Genomic DNA, 20477 nt, shown 5'->3' with positions numbered 1-20477 from the left:
AGGCCTGCGTACCGCCAAAAAAAAAAAAAAAAAAAAGATAGCATAAAAGTGATCTTGACAAATTAAAATATTTTAAATTGTTAAAAGATAAACTGAGGCATATTTAAAATTTTAAGAGCTCATTTGAGCAAAAAACCATTCCAGTTGGACAGCACCAAACCTGAAGTGATTAGGAACATTCAGGCAACAGGAGCAGGGGAAAGACGTATATAGAGAAAGTATGGAAGCAGAGAAAGGAAATTATTCATGAGCTGTAGCCTAAAGCCTAGTTGGCTGTTCGTGACTGGTCATCCTTGGCGTTTTGATTTCGGAACCCTGAGCCATTCACAGAATTAGATTTTGGTCTGCCTACAGAGGCCCACACAGCCTCACAGCCACCTCGGTCTGATGGGCTCCTTGTTTAATTAATTTAACAAAATGAAGACCCTAAAAACTTCAGTCAAATGATTTCATAAGGGTTCTGCCACAAGTAGAATATTAAAGGGCTGTGTTTATATATTAGGGGCATTAAAGCATTTAAAAATAATCAATGGATCACCATTTCTACTATTCTTCTCTGCTAAAAATCCAGTGTCAGAGCAAACATATCATTATGAAAATAAAATATGGCCACTGATACCATATACACAATGGACACAGTTTTTAGATTTGGGTGCCAGATAAATATTAGGCAGTATGTTCATTGCACAACTAAATATGATTTAATTTTATACCTTGTTATAATGTCCTATAAATAAATTCACAACCAGGATACAAAAAGCCCTTAGCAAGATTACATCCTCTCTTTGGGGCTTAGAAATATGGTCACCATTGTTTGCTCTTAGGACCTTCTATAAGACTTACCTATTAACTTCCTGAACTCACTTTCATTCTCCACTTTAATCCTATTGCCTTCTCTGCACTGTCCCTACTGCAAGGCTTGCTGCACATCCTCCCACCACCCATCCTGCCCAGTTTATGACCTCGACTCTCCTCCTAGCCATGCAGTCCTCTCTGCACTTCACCACTGCACACACTAAGACCCCAGGGGTCTGCATCAGGCCATCAAGAAAAAACTTGTGGTGGCCAGCCAAGAATCTCTTTCAGCACCATGGCAAATATGCCCTCCCCTGGATAGAGAGTCCAGCCTAAATGAAACACCTGCTGGATGCAAGGATAGAATTCAGGCACTGAGATGGCGATTAAGATTCTCCATCCACTGTCAATTCAGTCACCACATTCATACTCCCAGGAGAGGTTCCTAAGGCCACTTCAAGTGTCTAATATTGTCAATCCATGCAGATAGCATCCCCAGCTCCTTTCTTCTCCCCTCAGCACTCATATCCAAGTAGCAACCAGTTTATCTGGATTCTCCCCAGAAATCCAGGGTCCCCATGAATTGCACAGATGATTAAGGATGGAAAGGAACACACTCCATGCAGGTGGTCCTGCATCTCCAGGGCAGCAAAGGTCAGCTCCAGTTCTTGGGTGAATGAAAGGCTACAGGATAGAGGCACACATCTCACAAACCCAGAGGAACTCTGCCTCACCCTACCCATGTGGGGCTCAAAGTGTTAAAAATAATGGCGGAAGAGGTGTTAAATATCTAGACACCAAAGTCTGCAGAGAGGAAATATCCTGCCTTATATCAAATGTGTAGACCAAGTCTCCTTAAGTGCACATTTATGCCTTGGCACACTGAGCACCCTTGTTCACTCAGAGTGAATAGAGTGGCTGTTCACACTCTATGGCCTCCTCATCTTGTCCCTTCAGCTCACTGGCCAGTACCAATACACAAGCTTGAAGACTACCCTGGGTAACTCTCTTCCCAGCCTGACTGAGCCCTGAGAGCCCTCTTCTCTGTGCTTCCCTGTTAGAAGCCTCCATCCAGTCCACCCTCATCCTCCTCACATTGCCAGATGCTGTACCATCACGCCACCACCTCATAACACAACGTATTCCTGCCAAAATCTTAGAGCTCTCCAAATTACACACTCATTCTAGAATGTTTAAGTATTTCGCGGCCAACTTTTTGCTTTAAAAATCAAAAATTGGCAGGAAATGACAATATCCAGTGATACCACAACATAAGCACCATCTCTAGAGGAAGGAATAAGACATCATCTAATACTGTTATCAAATTTTCAACTCCCTAAACTCTATAATCCTTTCCATAAGGCATGGATTATCTTGCAGAATATCATTTGTCTTTTTTTTCTGTGACTGGCTAGAAAAGTAAGTTCTCTTCCTAGAAGTCCAGTTTATTCTAAAAGGGTCCGCCAGATGGTCTCATAGGTCAGGCCTAAAGAAGAAAGCATCTCTTCAACCACAACAGATTGCTTTGGTTTTCTCAGGAAAGCAGGAGGTAAGGACATCTTATAAATGGAGAAGGACCTGGATGAACCCAGTGGAGATCAGTGTTTAAGAACCCAATTGAAAGCCCAAAAGAAGAATTTAAGGACTGCTGGCCACCACAGGAAGTCTGGTACTGGACACACAGCCTGAATTATATGAGTTCCCATTCATCCATCCATTCATTCAACATTTTATGTGCCAGGCATTGTGTAAACTTGATCCCTGCCCTGATCTAACTGCCAGTAATTTATTAGAAGGTTTTGTGTAAATGCTAGACTTCCCAGGGAGTGGTTGCATTATTGCAAGTACTTGGTTACTTTGTTCAGGGTTTTGCTAAGAATTGTGCTTAATTAAGATCATGTGCACATCTTTGGATGATGAGACATCCTCCCATTTGTATCACAGAAAAGGGCTCCTTTTAAAGTGTTGTTATTTTATATTAAAAGCAGGAGACAATTCTAGCTTCTTGAGGTTTCTATTTCTGACAGAAGATATTTTCACAAATACATTTTCTCTGCTCTACAGCAAACAAGTGTATTTAAAGCAGACATAGTATTACTTTAACCATCCTTTCTTTAAAAGAAAAGTAATCAGCTTACCTCTTTTTGCCTCTATACTCCCCCATGAAAAAGAAAATTAACTGCTCCAAATCTATCTGCTCTAAAAATAGCTTATGTATAGCACTAAAATACATGGATAAATGGGTTTAGCTTATGTGTAGGAAGCTTCAGATGTGTTATTAATTTTCACTATTTACTTGGAAAAAATAATTAATATTAAATGGAGGAGTGAGGAAAAACCCATTTGAAATCACTTCTGCCCTCTGGGTGTGTCCAGTAGGGAAGGTTTACTTCTCAGTATGAAAATCGACTTTCTGGCTGATACTTTGCTGAATTCAGGCAGTTCCTGCCTGCTACATAAAAGTTAATTTCCTGTTTCATTTTTCCTGAGGCATCTGTGCACTTTGGCTAAATTAATGCTAGATTTTCCACTAGGAAAGAAGCAGGCTTAAGGCTGAAACTATCGGAATGCTATTATACTTCCTATCAATTGTTAAAGAAACAGTGAAACTCAACTGTGACAGTGCCAATTTGGACTCCTAGTGGCATTTTCAAAAATAACTGTATAACCTGACATCTGTATAGCACACTATACTATAAGTTCTTAAAGAAAAGGAGTATGCCTGGTACTCACAGTTACGCTGTATATATGCACTCTTCTCCCTCAAGAGGCGCCAAGTGCAATGAGAATATTTTCATGGCCTTATTCTTTGGGACGTGTTAAATTAATTGAACAAGTAGGCCTGTAGACTGAGGTGGCTGTAATGCCAGTGGTCTATATAAGCGAATCAAAGTGGAGGTTTTGAAACTGACACTTAAGGCCAACCAATCACAAGCAGCAAAGGAGGCTTTAAGCTGTGGCCAATCAATAATTTCCTTGATCTGCTTCCTTCCACCTTTTCTCTGTAAAAGTCTCTCCCTGGGCTCGTGCTCTCAGAGCGTTCCTAGCCACTTCAGGTTTGGCGCTGACCAATTGGAATCGACTTTTGCTCAAATAAAGTCTTAAAATTTCCAATGTGCCTCAGTTTATCTTTTAACAAATGCGATAATGTTTAATCGCCTGCCTTTTATAATCTCCATGTTTTCCAAAGCATTCTGCCTAATTCGTGCCTAACTTGATCCCATATCATCCCTGTAACAGGAATTTACACCCACACGCCACAGTCCACGAAAATGAACCCCAGGGGGTCACTTGTCCATGGTCACTCAACTTTTTAGCATCGATTCCGGGTCCCCATCTGTGTGTGTTCTCTTTTGCCTGGAGACCGTGAGTGGGGCGCAGCAGGATCTGCCTCAGATACACAAGACTTTTAAGAGGTGGTTCAGGAGGTTTCCAGAAGTCTACACCACCAGCCCAACACCATTCACTTTTTCTTATTGCAAAACCGACGAGAAACACCAGGATCCTGGAGCAATATTACTATTTAAATAAATTCTCCTTTCTTCCCATAGATTATTCATTGTCATCAGGCTTTTTCCCTTGCCTGACTCTCCCATCCTGAATTGGCCACTCTTCCCCAGATGTCTCTCTTAGTCATAGTCAGAATGGCAGCAGATACCAGGTTCTTTTGGTCAAGATCAGCTGTGAGGTACGTTATAAGATATTGGCTATAAAAAGAATTAAAATATCAAAATTTGTAATAATTTACACTTTATAAATCAGGGAACACGTGCTGCATGCCCACTACTTGCGGGCAAACACTTTCCTGAGTGGGAGAAGAAGGAAGTATTGTGCACAGCCCTGGAAAACCAGTGGAATGTGCCTGCATGTGACTGCACTGAGAGTGTCAAAAAGAAAAGTGACAGACTGTTAGTATAGGACACACCACTTTAAACATCTGCCTAAGCAAAATATAATGAAGAAAGCACATAGGCTGAGGATCAAAAATATGTACTATATGTGCATTATTGAAACAAATATAAGCCATTTAAAGTACTTGTTTTTGTGGTCAGAGCTTAAACCCAGCTTCTCAGGGCCAAGAAGGACACCAAAATTTATTGAACACCAACTCTGGTCAGCCACCATGCTTACTGTTTTAAAACACATATTCAGTTTTCACAAGTAAGGCTTAGTTAGCTTCATTTTTCCAACGAGAAAATTGAGGGTTTAGAAATCTAGGTAAAATTTGTCTATGTGCTATAGCTAGTAAATGACACATCTGGAATTTGAACCAACGTGTAAGAAAGCCCATGTTTGTTCCACAACATTCTGATGCTCTATTAGACTGCTTATTCCGTATACTGAACAGGTTTGGGGTTAGAAGCCTTGCTGGGGATAGTCAGGTCTGTTCTCCCCATCAACATGCAGAGCCTCAGAGCCTCCCCCTTAAAGAGTTATTCTGATTGGGTTGCAGTACAAGCAAACTGGTGGGGGGTTCTATTCAGAGTCCCCAAGTAAGGATCAGTGAAACCAAATGCAGTTCTATTTCAGAACACGTTGCTAGGACCCATTCTGCACTTTCAAATTCATGTGCTCTTCTTAATTATTACTTTGGTTCATCTATTAAGTACCCATAGCCTCTATTAGTGAATTTAATTGAAAGTTGAATAAATTTTTTTCATTAAGATCCTTATATATAACCAAGACTCAATCAATGCATCTTCTATCATTATATTCCTTTTTTAACCCTGTGCCTGATAACCAAGATATTTTGGTTTGCAACAAGTCTTCATAAAGTACAAAGGTTGACAAAGGACTTTTACCTTGCAGATTTCCAACTTTGGTATAGTTTCTGTTAGAGAACATAAATCCTATTTTAGAACATGAGCTCATCCTTTTAGTGAGAATGGCTCCCTAGAAAAAATATCCAGTGGAAACCAAACAGAAAAGTAAAACCAAAACATTCTTTTCACCCCAAAGGCCACAGACTCCAAGTTGATAATAGGAAGCACTTTTTATAATGTCAGTGTATCCAGTGGTTTCCATTTCAGAGGGTTTATCTAATGAGAGTTTCCAATTCTATTAGAACAAGAAACAGAATTGCTTACAGAGAGAAAGGCAGAGGCTATTGCCACTATTGTGCAAAAAAAAAACCCCAAGAGAGAATGACACCTATAAACTGATTAATTCCTTGATTCAAAGGAAATGTAACATAACTTGCTTAAATATGAGCTTCATCAAGACTTCATTAAAGTTTGTCTAATGTAAGCAAATTTGAATTTGTATAAAATTCTCTCAGTATGAACAATTTTTCATCCATGTGCATATTTCACTGTAAAAATTTAACATAGCTCTAATCAACTATCTCAGAGGGAGACTGGTTCAAGATGGTGGAGTAGAAGGATGTATGCTCACGCACTATTGTAAGAGCACCGGAATCACAATTAACTGCTAAACAATTGTTGACAGGAAGACACTGGAACTCACCAAAAAAGATACCCCACCTCCAAAGACAGAGGAGAAGCCACAGTGAGACAGTAGGAGGGACACAATCACAATAAAATCAAATCCCATAACCACTGGGTGGGTGACTCACAAACTGGAGAACAATTATACCACAGAAGTCCATCTACTGGAGTGAGGGTTCTGAGCCCCACGTCAGGCTTCCCAATCTTTGGGTCCTGCAATGGGAGCAGGAATTCCCAGAGAATCGGACTTTGAAGGCTAGCAGGATTTGATTGCAGGACTTAGGACTGAGGGAAACAGAGACTGCACAAAATAGTGTGTGAATCAGGACCAAGGGGAAAGGAGCAGTGACCTCATAGGAGACTGAACCAGACCTACCTGCTAGTGTTCGAGGGTCTCCTGCAGTGGCAGAGGGTGGCTGTGGCTCACTGCGGGGACAATGACACTGGTAGCAGAAGTTCCAGGAAGTACTCCTTGGCATAAGCGCTCCTGGAGTCTACTATTAGCCACACCAAAGACCCAAGAGCCTCCGGTGCTGGGTCACCTCAGGCCAAACAACCAACAGGGAGGGAACTCAGCCCCACCCATCAGCAGAGAAGTGTATTAAAGTGTTACTGAGCTCTGCCAACCAAAGCAACACCCAGCTCTATCCACCAGCAGTCCCTTCCATCAGGAAACTTGCACAAGCTTCTTACATAGCCTTATCCACCAGAGGGCAGACAGCAGAACCAAGAAGAACTACAAGCCTGCAGCCTGTGGAACGAAAACCACATTCACAGAAAGATACACAAAATGAAAAGGCAGAGGACTACATACCAGATGAAGGAACAAGATAAAACCCCAGAAAAACAACTAAGTGAAGTGGAGATAGGCAATCTTCCAGGAAAAGAATTCAGAATAATGATAAGTGAGGATCCAGGACCTTGAAAAAAGAATAGAGGCAAAGATTGAGAAGATGCAAGAAAGGTTTAACAAAGACCTAGAAGAATTAAAGAACAAATAAACAGAGATGAACAATACAATAACTGAAATGAAAAATACACTAGACAGAATCAACAGCAGAATAACTGAAGCAGAAGAACGGATAAGTGACCTGGAAGACAGAATGGTAGAATTCACTGCCACGGAACAGAATAAGAAAAAAGAATGCAAAGAAATGAAGACAGCCTAAGAGACCTCTGGGACACCATTAAACACATCAACATTCACATTATAGGGGTCCCAGAAGGAGAAGAGAGAAAGAAAGGAATCGAGAACATATTTGAAGAGATTATAGTCAAAAACTTCCCTAACACGGTAAAGGAAATAGCCACCCAAGTCCAGGAAGCGCAGAGAGTCCCAGGCAGGAAAAACCCAAGGAAAAACATGCCGAGACACATAATAATCAAATTGGCAAAAATTAAAGACAAAGAAAAATTATTGAAAGCAATAAGGGAAAAATGACAAATAAACACACATGGGAACTCCCCCATAAGGTTAAAAGCTGATTTCTCAGCAGAAATTCTATAAGCCAGAAGGGAGTGGCATGATATACTTAAAGTGATGAAAGGGAAGAACCTACAACCAAGATTACTCTACCTGGCAAGGATCTCATTCAGATTCGATACAGAAACCAAAAGCTTTACAGACAGGCAAAAGCTAAGAGAATTCAGCACCACTGAACCAGTTCTACAACAAATGCTAAAGGAACTTTTTTAAGTGGGAGACAAGAGAAGAAAAGGACTTACAAAAACAAACCCAAAACAATTAAGAAAATGGTCATAGGAACATACATATTGATAAATACCTTAAACATTAATGGATTAAATGCTCCAAACAAAAGACACAGGCTTGCTGAATGGATACATAAACAAGACCCATACATATGCTGTCTACAAGAGACTCACTTCAGACCTAGGGACACATACAGACTGAAAGTGAGGGGATGAAAAAAGATATTTCATGCAAATGGAAATAAAAAGAAAGCTGAAGTAGCAATATTCATATCAGATAAAATAGACTTTAAAATAAAGAATGTTACAAGAGACAAGGAAGGACACTACATAATGATCAAGGGATCAATCCAAGAAGAAGATATAACAATTATAAATATATATGCACCCAACATAGGAGCACCTCAATACATAAGGCAACTGCTAACAGCTATAAAAGAGGAAATCAACAGTAACACAATAATAGTGGGGGGACTTTAACACCTCACTTACACCAATGGACAGATCATCCAAAATGAAAATAAATAAGGAAACAGAAGCTTTAAATGACACAATAGACCAGATAGATTTAATTTATATGTATAGGACATTCCATCCAAAACCAGCAGATTACACTTGCTTCTCAAGTGCACACAGAACATTCTCCAGGATAGATCACATCTTGGGTCACAAATGAAGCCTCAGTAAATGTAAGAAAATTGAAATCATATCAAGCATCTTTTCTGACCACAACACTATGAGATTAGAAATGAATCACAGGGAAAAAAACGTAAAAAAAAAACCAACACATGGAGGCTAAACAATACATTACTAAATAACCAAGAGATCACTGAAGAAATCAAAGAGGAAATCAAAAAATACCTTGAGACAAATGACAATGAAAACACGACGATCCAAAACCTATGGGATGCAGCAAAAGCAGTTCTAAGAGGGAAGTATATAGCTATACAAGTCTACCTCAAGAAACAAGAAAAATCTCAAATAAACAATCTAACCTTACACCTAAAGGAACTAGAGAAAGAAGAACAAACAAAACCCAAAGTTAGTAGAAGGAAAAAAATCATAAAGATCAGAGCAGAAATAAATGAAATAGAAACAAAGAAAACAATAGCAAAAATCACTAAAACTAAAAGCTGGTTCTTTGAGAAGATAAACAAAATTGATAAACCTTTAGCCAGACTCACCAAGAAAAAGAGGGAGAGTACTAAAATCAATGACATTAGAAATGAAAAAGGAGAAGTTACAATGGACACCGCAGAAATACAAAGCATCCTAAGAGACTACTACAAGCAACTCTATGCCAATAAAAGGGACAACAGGGAAGAAATGGACAAATTCTTAGACAGGTATAACCTTCCAAACCTGAACCAGGAAGAAATAGAAAATATGAACAGAGCAATCATAAGTAATGAAATTGAAACTGGGATTAAAAATCTTCCAACAAACAAAGGCCCAGGTCCAGATGGCTTCACAGGTGAATTCTATCAAACATTTAGAGAAGAGCTAACACCCAAACTTCTCAAACTCTTCCAAAAAATTGCAGAGGAAGGAACACTCCCAAACTCATTCTATGAGGCCACCATAAGCCTGATACCAAAACCAGACAAAGATACTACAAAAAAAGAAAATTACAGACCAATATCACTGATGAATATATATGCAAAAATCCTCAACAGAATATTAGCAAACAGAATCCAACAACACATTAAAAGGATCATACACCATGATCAAATGGGATTTATCCCAGGGATGCAAGCATTCTTCAATATATGCAAATCAATCAATGTGATACACCATATTAACAAACTGAAGGAGAAAAACCATATGATCATCTCAATAGATGCAGAAAAAGCTTTTGACAAAATTCAACATTCATTTATGATAAAAACTCTCCAGAAAGTGGGCATAGAGGGAAACTACCTCAACATAATAAAGGCCATATAAGAAAAACCCACAGCAAACATCATTCTCAATGGTGAAAAATTGAAAGCATTTCCTCTAAGATCAGCAACAAGACAAGGATGTCCACTCTTGTCACTATTACTCAATATAGTATTGCAAGTCCTAGCCATGGCAATCAGAGAAGAAAAAGAAATAAAAGGAATACAAATTGGAAAAGAAGACGTAAAACTGTCACTGTTTGCAGATGACATGATACTATATATAGAGAATCCTCAAGATGCCAACAGAAGACTACTAGAGTTACTCATTGAATTTGGTAAAGTTTCAGGATACAAAATTAATGCACAGAAATCTCTTGCATTCCCAGACACTAACAACGAAAGATCAGAAAGAGAAATTAAGAAAACAATCCCATTCACCATTGCAACAAAAAGAATAAAATACCTAGGAATAAATCTACCTAAGGAGGTAAAAGACCTGTACTCAGAAAACTGTAAGACATTGATGAAAGAAATCAAAGATGACACAAACAGATGGAGAGATATACCATGTTCTTCGACTGGAAAAATCAACATTTTGAAAATGACTATACTACCCAAAGCAGCCTACAGATTCAATGCAATCCCCATCAAATTACCAATGGCATTTTTTACAGAACTAGAATAAAAAATCTTAAAATTTGTATGGAGACACAAAAGACCCCAAATAGCCAAAGCAATCTTGAGGGAAGAAAACAGAGCTGGAGGAATTAGGCTCAGACAATACTACAAAGCTACAGTAATCAAGACAATATGGTACTGGCACAAAAACAGAAATATAGATCAGTGGAACAGGATAGAAAGCCCAGAAATAAACCCACGCACCTATGGTCAACTAATCTATGACAAAGGAGGCAAGGATATACAATGGAAAAAAGACAGTCTCTTCAATAAGGGGTGCTGGGAAAACTGGACAGCTTCATTTAAAAGAATGAAATTAGAACACTCACTAAAACCATACACAAAAATAAACTCAAAATGGATTAAAGACCTAAATGTAAGACCAGACACTATAAAACTCTTAGAGGAAAACACAGGAAGAACACTCTTTGACATAAATCAAAGCAAGATCTTTTTGACCCACCTCCTAGAGTAATGGAAATAAAAACAAAAATAAACAAATGGGACCTAATGAAACTTAAAAGCTTTTGCACAGCAAAGGAAACCATAAACAATACGAAAAGAGAACCCTCAGAATGGGAGAAAACATTTGTAAACGAATCAATGGACAAAGGATTAATCTCCAAAATATATAAACAGCTCATGCAGCTCAATATTAAAAAAACAGCCAACCCAATCAAAAAATGAGCAGAAAACCTGAATAGATATTTCTCCAAAGAAGACATACAGATGGCCAAGAGGCACATGAAAAGCTGCTCAACATCACTAATTATTAGAGAAATGCACATCAAAACTACAATGAGGTATCACCTCACACCAGTTAGAATGGAAAATCAGAAAATCTATAAACAACAAATGCTGGAGAGGGTGTGGAGAAAAGGGAATCCTCTTGCACTGTTAGTGGGAGTGTAAATTGATACAGTCACTATGGAGAACAGTACAGAGGTTCATTAAAAAATTAAAAATAGAATTACCATATGACCTAGCTATCCCACTACTGGGCATATACCCAGAGAAAACCATAATTCAAAAAGACACATGCACCCCAATGTTCATTGCAGCACTATTTACAATAGCCATGACATGGAAGCAACTTAAGTGTCCATCAACAGATGAATGGATAAAGAAGAAGTGGTACATATATATAATGGAATATTACTCAGCCATAAAAAGGAACGAAATTGGGTCATTTGTAGAGACGTGGATGGACATAGAGACTGTCATACAGAGTGAAGTAAGTCAAAAAGAGAAAAACAAATATCCTATATTAATACATATATGTGGAATCTAGAAAAATGGTACAGATGAACCGGTTTTCAAGGCAGAAATAGCGACACACGTGTAGCAAACAAACATATGGACACCACGTGGGGAAAGCGGGATGGGGGGCTGGTGGTGGGATGAATTGGGAGATTGGTATTGACATATATATACTAATATGTATAAAATAGATAACTAATAAGAAAAACATCAAAAAATAAAATATATTCAAGTAGATTAATAAAAACTAACAAAAAAACTATCTCAGAGAAATCCACAAGCATTAAATGCTCATCATTAGCCCAAACAATTCTAGGAAAATCATATACCTGTTAGTATGCTGACAACATCTCTTGAGAGACTCCTATACATAGACCTGTGTCTTTAGATGCCATCAGCTCTATTTTAGAATATTTACATCCAAATCTGGTTAAAATATAAAAACATGTAAAAGAAAAACCTCAATTTTTGTCAGAATGTGTTAAAAAAATGGAAATTGCTTGAGACAAAGAGGGGTTAAATCATCGTGACAGAGAAGCCAAGAGGGATGGAAGTATTTAGTGAGGCATATAGGTTAGGAGAGATTTTTTTGTTTTGTAATTTATGGTAGATACTTGAGGATGTTTATTTAGAGGAGAAGAATCCCAAAGAGACAAATGAGCTCAAGAGAAGAAGAGAGCTGTATAATAACTGATGAAGCAAATTCAATGTAGCAAAATGCAAGATCGTTACACTAGGCAAAAGTGCAAGAAATGGTACAGGGAGGACTTTGAGGAATATTGGTACAGGGAAAAGACGGAGTGGAGGACCTGAGAGTTCAGTGAAGGGAAAAAGAGAGAGGGGAGGAGTTCCACTCATCTCCTGGCCTCTGCTTTAAAGAGGACTGTCTCTGACCCTTAAACTCATGATTCATTTATTTATCCATTCATTGACTAGATATTTATTCCATGCTCATTAGATGTCAGATACTGTTTTGGCACTGGGGATGTAGCAATAAACCAGTCAAATAAAGTCCTTGCTGTTAAGGAGCTTATATTCTATGTAGGGAGACAGATAGTAAACAAATATTCAGTGTCAAAAATCTTAACCTCTTTCCCCTACTCTACACCCAACTCATCTCTCCACATCCTCAGCTATAACGTGCAGATAGTGCTAGCATCGTAAACTTAAAAAAAAAAAAAATTCAGCCCAAACTGAAGACCTTGCTTAGAGGTAAGCAGGCCTCACTCTGAGTGACATATCATCCTCCCTAGGTTTTATCTTGGTTCTAAAGGCTCATTTTACTGTGAAGAGGCAATAGTTTAGAGGCTGGAGAACAGGGAGAGAAACTCAATGTATCTTTCCTCTCAGACTCTCCTTACCCAAGTACTTATGTTCATTGCAGCAATAACTCATTGCTCACCTACTTTGGGAAGGCCAAATGTTAGGGTCTATAGAAACTACAGAGACGGGTAAATCCTCAAAGAGATTAAATAATAATTATCCTGAGAGTTAATACTAACTGAGCACTTCCTACCCGCCAGACACTTCAAGTGCTTCACATGATTTCTCTCATTTAAGCTTCATGGTAGCCTTGTAAGGTGATAATATATGCATTTTCAGGCGGGGAAACAAAATCCTGAAGAGGTCAAGAAATGTTCCCAAGGTAGCAAGGTAACAAGTGCTACTGATTTGACTTGAGTGCTCATGTGCTGAACCATTCTGCCTCCCCAATTTTATTAGTTTCCCAGGGCTGCCATTACAGAGTACCACACACTGAGTGGCTTAAAGCGACAGAAATGTATTGTCTCGCAACTCTGGCGGCTAGAAGCCAGAAATCAAGGTGTCAGCAGTACCATGCTACCCCTGAAACCTGTAGAGGAATCCTTCCTGGTCTCTTCTGAGCATCTGGTGGTTTGCTGGCAAGCTTTGGGATTCCTTGGCTTGCAGCCGCACAACTCCCATCTCTAAAACAGCATCTCAACTGGTCTGCCTGCCTTCAATTCAATCCTTTCCAGTCCATTCTGCAAGGTGCATTCTGGAGTGTTCTCTCTATTCATGCCACGTTTTGCTTTCCATTCTTTGGGGGTTCCCTGTTGCCTTCAGGACAGAATCTAGACTCTTTATCATGCCCACATTTCTGACATCTAGATCCTGCTGAACTCTCTACTTCATCTATTTGCCTTCTCGCTCTGCTTCCCTCAACACATCACACACACACACACACACACACACACACACACACACACACACACACACACACTTTAATTCCTTCTTTGCAAATGTGGTGTTTTCTGCTTGTAATACTCTTTTCTTTCTCTACCCTTTCTAGTTCCTTCTCATCTTTCAAAATGTTGCCTTAAAGTTATGGATTCCCTAACATTCCCTTTATTTACTTGTCTGTCTCAGAGTGCTGTATATTCCTGTATCACCGGTACGGTACCTGACACAGTGTCTGGCAAGTATAAATTGTTCAACAAATATTTACTAAATAAATGAAGAAAATGAATGAATGAATGAATGAAAGGGATGAGAAGGAGAAAGGGTAAAGATGAAGGAAGGGGTTTTTTTTTCAGTTGGAGAGGAGAGTTCTCAGTGAGATAGTTACAAATATTTCATTTAAAGAAAGTGATGGTATTTCCCAAGAGTAGGAACATATTTAGAAATTCTCTGTGGATTTTAGAAAGCAAAATTAGCACAACTACTGGATCAGACACTAGATCACCCTGCCCTACCCCTCTGAAGGGCATTACTCATGCCATTGTTGTGATCATAAAGCTATGGACACTTTTCACCACTGTGCCCACCAGAGACCTGGACGCTCCTATGCACATTACAGATTGAAAGGGGGGTCCACCCCGCTTTTACCTGGCAGCACTGCACCCACCGAGGCCCTGGCTCCCCCATGGTCACCCAGAGAGCCCATGCAACACTACTTAGAGGTAGCATAGGACCAATTCTAACCAATGAAAGACGGAAGAAAGAGAAAGCCAGGAGAGAGATCAATTGCTTGTCCTTCTTGCCCTTTTCCCCCGGTGCCTGTTCTGAGATGCAGTAGTTTAATACGGCCTCTCTGGAAATGTCTCCCGATAATTCACCCATTTGTGTTTGTTCTCCTTCTTTCTTTATTTCCCCCCTCTCGTATTCCTGGGATTGCACCAACCAATAAAATGTTATCATTTAAGTGTTTGCCATAGGTTCTGTTTCGGGAAAATCTAGGCTAACCAATTAATTTTTAGAATTTTCAAATGTTAAATATATCATGCATTATTAGAAACAGAAACAGATTAAATAAAAAGTATTTGTAGTGAAAACATTCAGTTATCTGCATTGGCTTATTGTTGGACACTGGGAGAGTAGTTGTGGGGAACTGTCACTGAAAATAGTCAAGAAGAAATGGAGAACAAAGAGTCAAACAACAAAGAAATAGTCTCCTTGTGGAACATCAACAAGAGATAATCAGAAACACATGGCTATGGTGAGTACAAATATATTCCCCAAAGAGCTAAGTTTCCATTAAAGGAGCACTTACCGAGGAAATTTTCTTCCATTGTGTCTGTTTGTAATTTAATGTGCTTCCTGTGTTATGGAATATTGAAATGTTAGATTGTAGGAAAATAAATAAATCTATTGTGTGACCCACTTCAGTGAAGATAACTGAAATTGTCTTCAGTTTATATATTAAGTTGAAATAATTTTAAGACACAGCATAAGCAACTAATATTGGGAGAAAACCCAGAAGAAATGACAAAAGTACATCTGCTTAGCAAGGCTCTTTGTAAAGCTCAAATGGAAAAAGGAATTAAAATTTGGCCAGAGGAGGGAGAGCACTTCCTCACTATGGAAAGTTGGCATATACCATACCATGATCTCAATCTGTGCTGAAAACAGTTTGAGACATTGAACCAGATCCCAATTACAAAGGTGTAAAGAGCACAGTCACTTACCTTTAAATATTTGCTACTACAGAACGCTCTGTTACTTGGCTGGTAAAGCATAAAAGGTCCTCTCTTAGAAACAACTACAACCAAAACAACTGGGAAATACTTATTGCTTATTCATGAAAGTATGAAAACTATGATTTGAGAAATACTCTATGAGTATACTTCGGTTTCAGAATGTTTATCCCTGCAGACACTACAGCATTCATTGAAATAGTTTTTCAAATGTCTTCTAGTGGATTCGTTAAGATTTTTTTTCCTTTTTTAGATTTATAAACTCAGACCCAACTTACACTTCCTGAAGAGGCAATCAAGTTGAAATGTACTGCTTTTTAAGTATTTTCTTATTTCCTAGTGTTTCTTTAGGTCTGAATATCTGAAGAGGATCATAGTTTTTCCCAGAGAACAGCACATACATGTACACACATTTTTTGCATAAAATGCTTGGGTTTGGTAGACATCTTATACATCCCAATACTTTCTGGAATCCATGAACCTTAGGTCAAAACCAGCTGTTTTAGGTAACTTTAAAAATCACCTAAAGATGGATGGATACAAGTAAGGGAAAGCGCTAGTAAAATGAATATTTTGGTTTGCCAATAAAAGCAATAACAAAACCCAAAATTTATAGATAGAAACAATGCATCTTCTATAAAATGCCTAAAAAGCTATATTTTAGGTCTTGAGGAAAATCTAGGTAGCATCTTATCAGTTATCTTTTTAATGAACTTCTTAAGTAGCTGTTTTTGAGAAGGATCTATGTATGTACTCCAAACACATTTCTTTCTTCACTTTAGCTGTCTGAAAGAATATTTAATCTTCAAAAAGCGATTATTATTTGATTCTTTTCTGGAACATATATTACAAGGAGAACTAATTTATATTGGATTTTAACTAACTTCCACATGATACTTTCTGTCTAATAAAAACTGGCTCTTAAACCAAAGGCTGGCCCAAGTTAAGTTGAAAATAGAGGTACATGGCAAATGTTTGGAAATTCAGTTTCCATATCCACTGAGCTTCTGAACTATAATTGTGACTTCAGAATCTTGCTTACAGTTAAAATATTTAAGACTGTGGAAAAAAATCATCATGTGTTAGGCATTTTTTGTGAAGAACATTCTAGAGTGAATGTTTTACACGAGCAGCCAATAAGTTTCAGATGGTTTATAAGTGGCAGGAGGTCCAAAGCTGAAATGGAATTTTCTGTGACAGCCTACAAGTAACAGTTAACATATGCCTAAGTTACAGTCAAAAACAGGAGTCACCGTAAAGTCAAGTAGTGAGTAAGAAAGGCCGTAAGTTAATGAATAAAAACCTTTTTGTCCAAAGTTCTTAGCAAAAATTTTAGGTACTTAAAGAGCAAAACTGTCTCAAATATTTTTAAAGAAATTATACTTATTGGAAACAAACAAGAAGTGACTTTCAAAGTCATAGTTTACACCCATCATAAATTTAATGTATTAAAAATGTAGATAAGAGTTAAGTTAACGCTGGTATAAATTAACAAAAAATATAAATTCTTCAATTAATTTAATATTTGATTCACACTTGCCATTGAAGTTTCATCTCGATATGTTTCTAGTGATATTATCTGCTTTTTGGTCCTATTTCTTGGTCAAGATATTTCTTGACATTGTTGCTAAAATAAGTCACTCAATCACTCAAAAGTCTTCACATTTTCTTTGTTCAAACCTGATATTATCTCGTATTTCAGTAAGTTCTTACAGTTGTGGTTTCAAAAATTGTTATCAGAGCTTTGAATTTACTTTTTAGAGCATATTCCCTGCAGTAGGAACCAGATGGATGTATCATGTCATAATGTGGCCTGCCTAAACAACTTTGAGTGTCATCATACCTATCTTACCTAGCTCAAAGGGTTATGAGTCTGAAATGAAATACATAAAAGAATTTTAAAAACAAGATGGTGTGGTGTTAGCAATAATGGTAGCAGTAAATGTTGGTATTCAACAAGAAATTCTGCTCCAAACACTAACCATGATCATAGGACCTACCTAAATCTACTGTAGATATAAGATAGTACTTACAGATTCCTAAATTATCTTGCTACACTATTGCTGTAGCATAGAAATCAGTGGTTTTGCTATCATGAATATCTGTGTGTGTTTTTCTGTTTCTTTTCTAGACTGGATTATTCTAAAGGTCTTCATTTCACTAACAGCCATGAACAGAGTGGTATATTAAAATAGAAATTCTATGTATTTACTTATGTTTTGTGTTTTTCCAACACTTGACAGGTAAGATTGGTAAAGTTAATTAGAATAGTATAAGTATAGAATAATCTGTATTTTTCTAATTCTATAAGCAATAAAATGCAGTGTCAATTCTTTTGAAGAAGCCTATTATACTATTTTTTAAACGCTTCAAAAAATAAATATATTGCTTTAGAAATGTGACAAATAGACTTAACCAATTATAAAATGTAATTTTGCAGTAACTTCAAGTCTGGAATGGTCTGACCACTCATACTGACTGCCTTGAGGAAAGAGACACTCAACGTTTACCAAATTTTATGAATATTTGGTTTTTGTTCCTGAACTGTAAATCTTCAGATCTCTCAGAATCCCAGTATTTTAGAAAGAATTCACATCATTCCCATCTCCTCCAAATTGTCTATTTCATTTAGCTGAAATGAAGTGAAATTCTGAGAGAGAAAATAATGACCAGGACTCTCTGGAAGTAAACGTAAGAAGTTTAAGCTAACATGTGCTTCACTGTCATAAGGTCACTGTCTGGACTGTGTATACTCTGGATCCTTTTCAGACCTCATGGAAGTTAATTTTAGTCTTACAGAAGGGACAGAGAGAAGCAGACTGCTATCTTTGCAGAAAATGTCAAGGTTAAGCTTATGACCGCCTTACCTTTCTGACTTCCTGTGCCTTATCCGAGAGAAGTAAGCACTGCTTGTCCAGGGAGACTCCTTCCTTGCATCTGCTTGCCTGGGTTTCGGTGGGTGTGTTTGGGGCAGCCTCAGGGACAGCACCTGTGAGCTTCCTTGCCCCCCGGAATGTCAGGGTCTGGTAGAAGAGACAGATTGCCACCACCAAGCCCACCAAGAAGGGCCGGGGGCAAAATCGCCGACGACAAAGGAACACTGGACGACAGACCATGACCAGTTCAGCTTCACTTGGCCCCTGTCCACGTTGCCGGAAAAGTCATAGCAGCTATTTTTTGTCAGCATGAAAAACACAAATCTTTCTTCTTTTTCCACAACTTAAATCAAATCAAGATAGCTCCATCCCCACTTAAGAACTTTCCGAAGTATCCTGCCAAAGAATCATCGGTCCCAAAAGTCTGAGGCTGTTAATAAGAGCCCTTCCATGGATGACAGTAAAAAGTGGTTGGCCTCGGTTAAAAAAAAGACATCAAAATAATAATAGCTGTAACTAATAACCTGAGCGTACCCCAGGCTGTCAAACTGTTGCTTCCGGTAATGCCTTATTTTTCACAACATCCTTAAGCTCACAGTAAAAGCTTCACAGGAAAAGAGAAACAACACCAAAGTAAATCTGGAGTCTAAAAACAGCACTGGAGAACGCACTAGGTTTAAACCAAAGTGCCTGTTGCACAGCTGGAGGCGGGCCAGCTTGCCTTAACAGTTCCTCATTTTTCCTCCGGTTTGAAAGCTGTCCTGCTTTCAGCCTTTCATGTTTCTTAACTGCTTGCTTCATTCCATTTTAAACTGCCACTTTCCTGTAAGCCTTCCCGGCTTTTAACAGAAAAAGGGTCTGAAGGGACATGGTTACCATCCGCAGGGTTTGGCTTATATTTGTTTCATTCCGTTTCAAGTTCAAAGTTCTACGTACTTACTCAGTTTTCATCCTTTTAGCCAGAAAAAAAAAAAAAAAAAAAAAGTTTCCATGATGCCCTAATGGATTGCTGATCAAAACCACTCGGAAGGAAACACCCAGTCGTGTGACTCCAATTCATCTCCCACCCACGGACACACTCACGCAGGCACACAGAGCCACACGCGCGCGCCGGCCGCACTCGCTGAGGGGAGCGGGGAGCAGGGCGCAGGGAGCCGGGCGCGGGGCCCGCGGGCGCCGCAGCCACGGTCCGGCGAGGGGGCGGGGCTGAGGCCCGGGCTCTTAGGTCCTCGGGGGCGGCCGGAGCGCGCCGTTAGCCCAGGATCAGAAAGGGTGGGCTTCTCCAGACTGGAAACAACATTTCTCATTTCCCCTGAAATGCGACTGTCCACCCAGAGCTGCAGAATTTTAAATACATATTTGATATTTGACCCCTTCTGTATTTTTTTTTTTTTCTAATACAGCATTGGAAAAACAAATAGCCCTTCGTCAGCTGATGTCAAAGGTTGAGGGGGAGACTAAAGCAGGCTCGGTGAGGGAATTGGGAGGATCTTCACTCGAAGGAATTACGGTCACTCTTATGGGGATAAGAGGGTCACGCGTACTGTCTGGACCTCAGAACATGAAAGTCTGTTGTATGCACTGATTCCACTGGAAATGATCTTTTTCTGCTCAGTACCTAACTCATATCACATTATTATTGCTCCTTTCCTGGGCTAGGGCTGAGTCTTTCAAAGGCTAATTGCCTGACACTTCACTCCCATAATGAGTGAACTATAGCAGACGTTGGTAACTTTTGGTCATCAGAAAGGGGTACGCAGCACGCTTTGTCCAGGAGTCAACTCAATCTAACGCTATACAGACTGCCACAAGGAACCCCTAACAGGGCAAGTCTGCAAACTCCATCCACTTTTGCTGAGTCAGCTCAGGGAATGCCATGGAGAAAGGCAAACT

General features: G+C 38.9%; 1 protein-coding gene across 3 annotated transcripts in view; it reads right to left on the bottom strand.

Annotated features, from left to right (window-relative positions):
- The window catches only part of CPED1 (cadherin like and PC-esterase domain containing 1), a 304458-nt gene extending 284738 nt beyond the window's left edge, over positions 1 to 19720 (bottom strand). For all 3 annotated transcript variants that reach the window (XM_060108389.1, XM_060108390.1, XM_060108391.1), the window contains exon 1: positions 18576 to 19720. In XM_060108389.1, the coding sequence (XP_059964372.1) occupies positions 18576 to 18824 (249 nt within the window). In that variant the 5' untranslated portion in view covers positions 18825 to 19720. The remainder of the gene's footprint in view (positions 1 to 18575) is intronic.
- Between the last annotated feature and the right edge of the window lie 757 nt (positions 19721 to 20477).

Source organism: Mesoplodon densirostris, chromosome 9, assembly GCF_025265405.1.
Source record: "Mesoplodon densirostris isolate mMesDen1 chromosome 9, mMesDen1 primary haplotype, whole genome shotgun sequence".
Lineage (NCBI taxonomy): Eukaryota > Metazoa > Chordata > Mammalia > Artiodactyla > Ziphiidae > Mesoplodon > Mesoplodon densirostris.
Note: the sequence above shows the minus strand (reverse complement) of the source record. Positions and strands in the feature narration are given on the sequence as shown.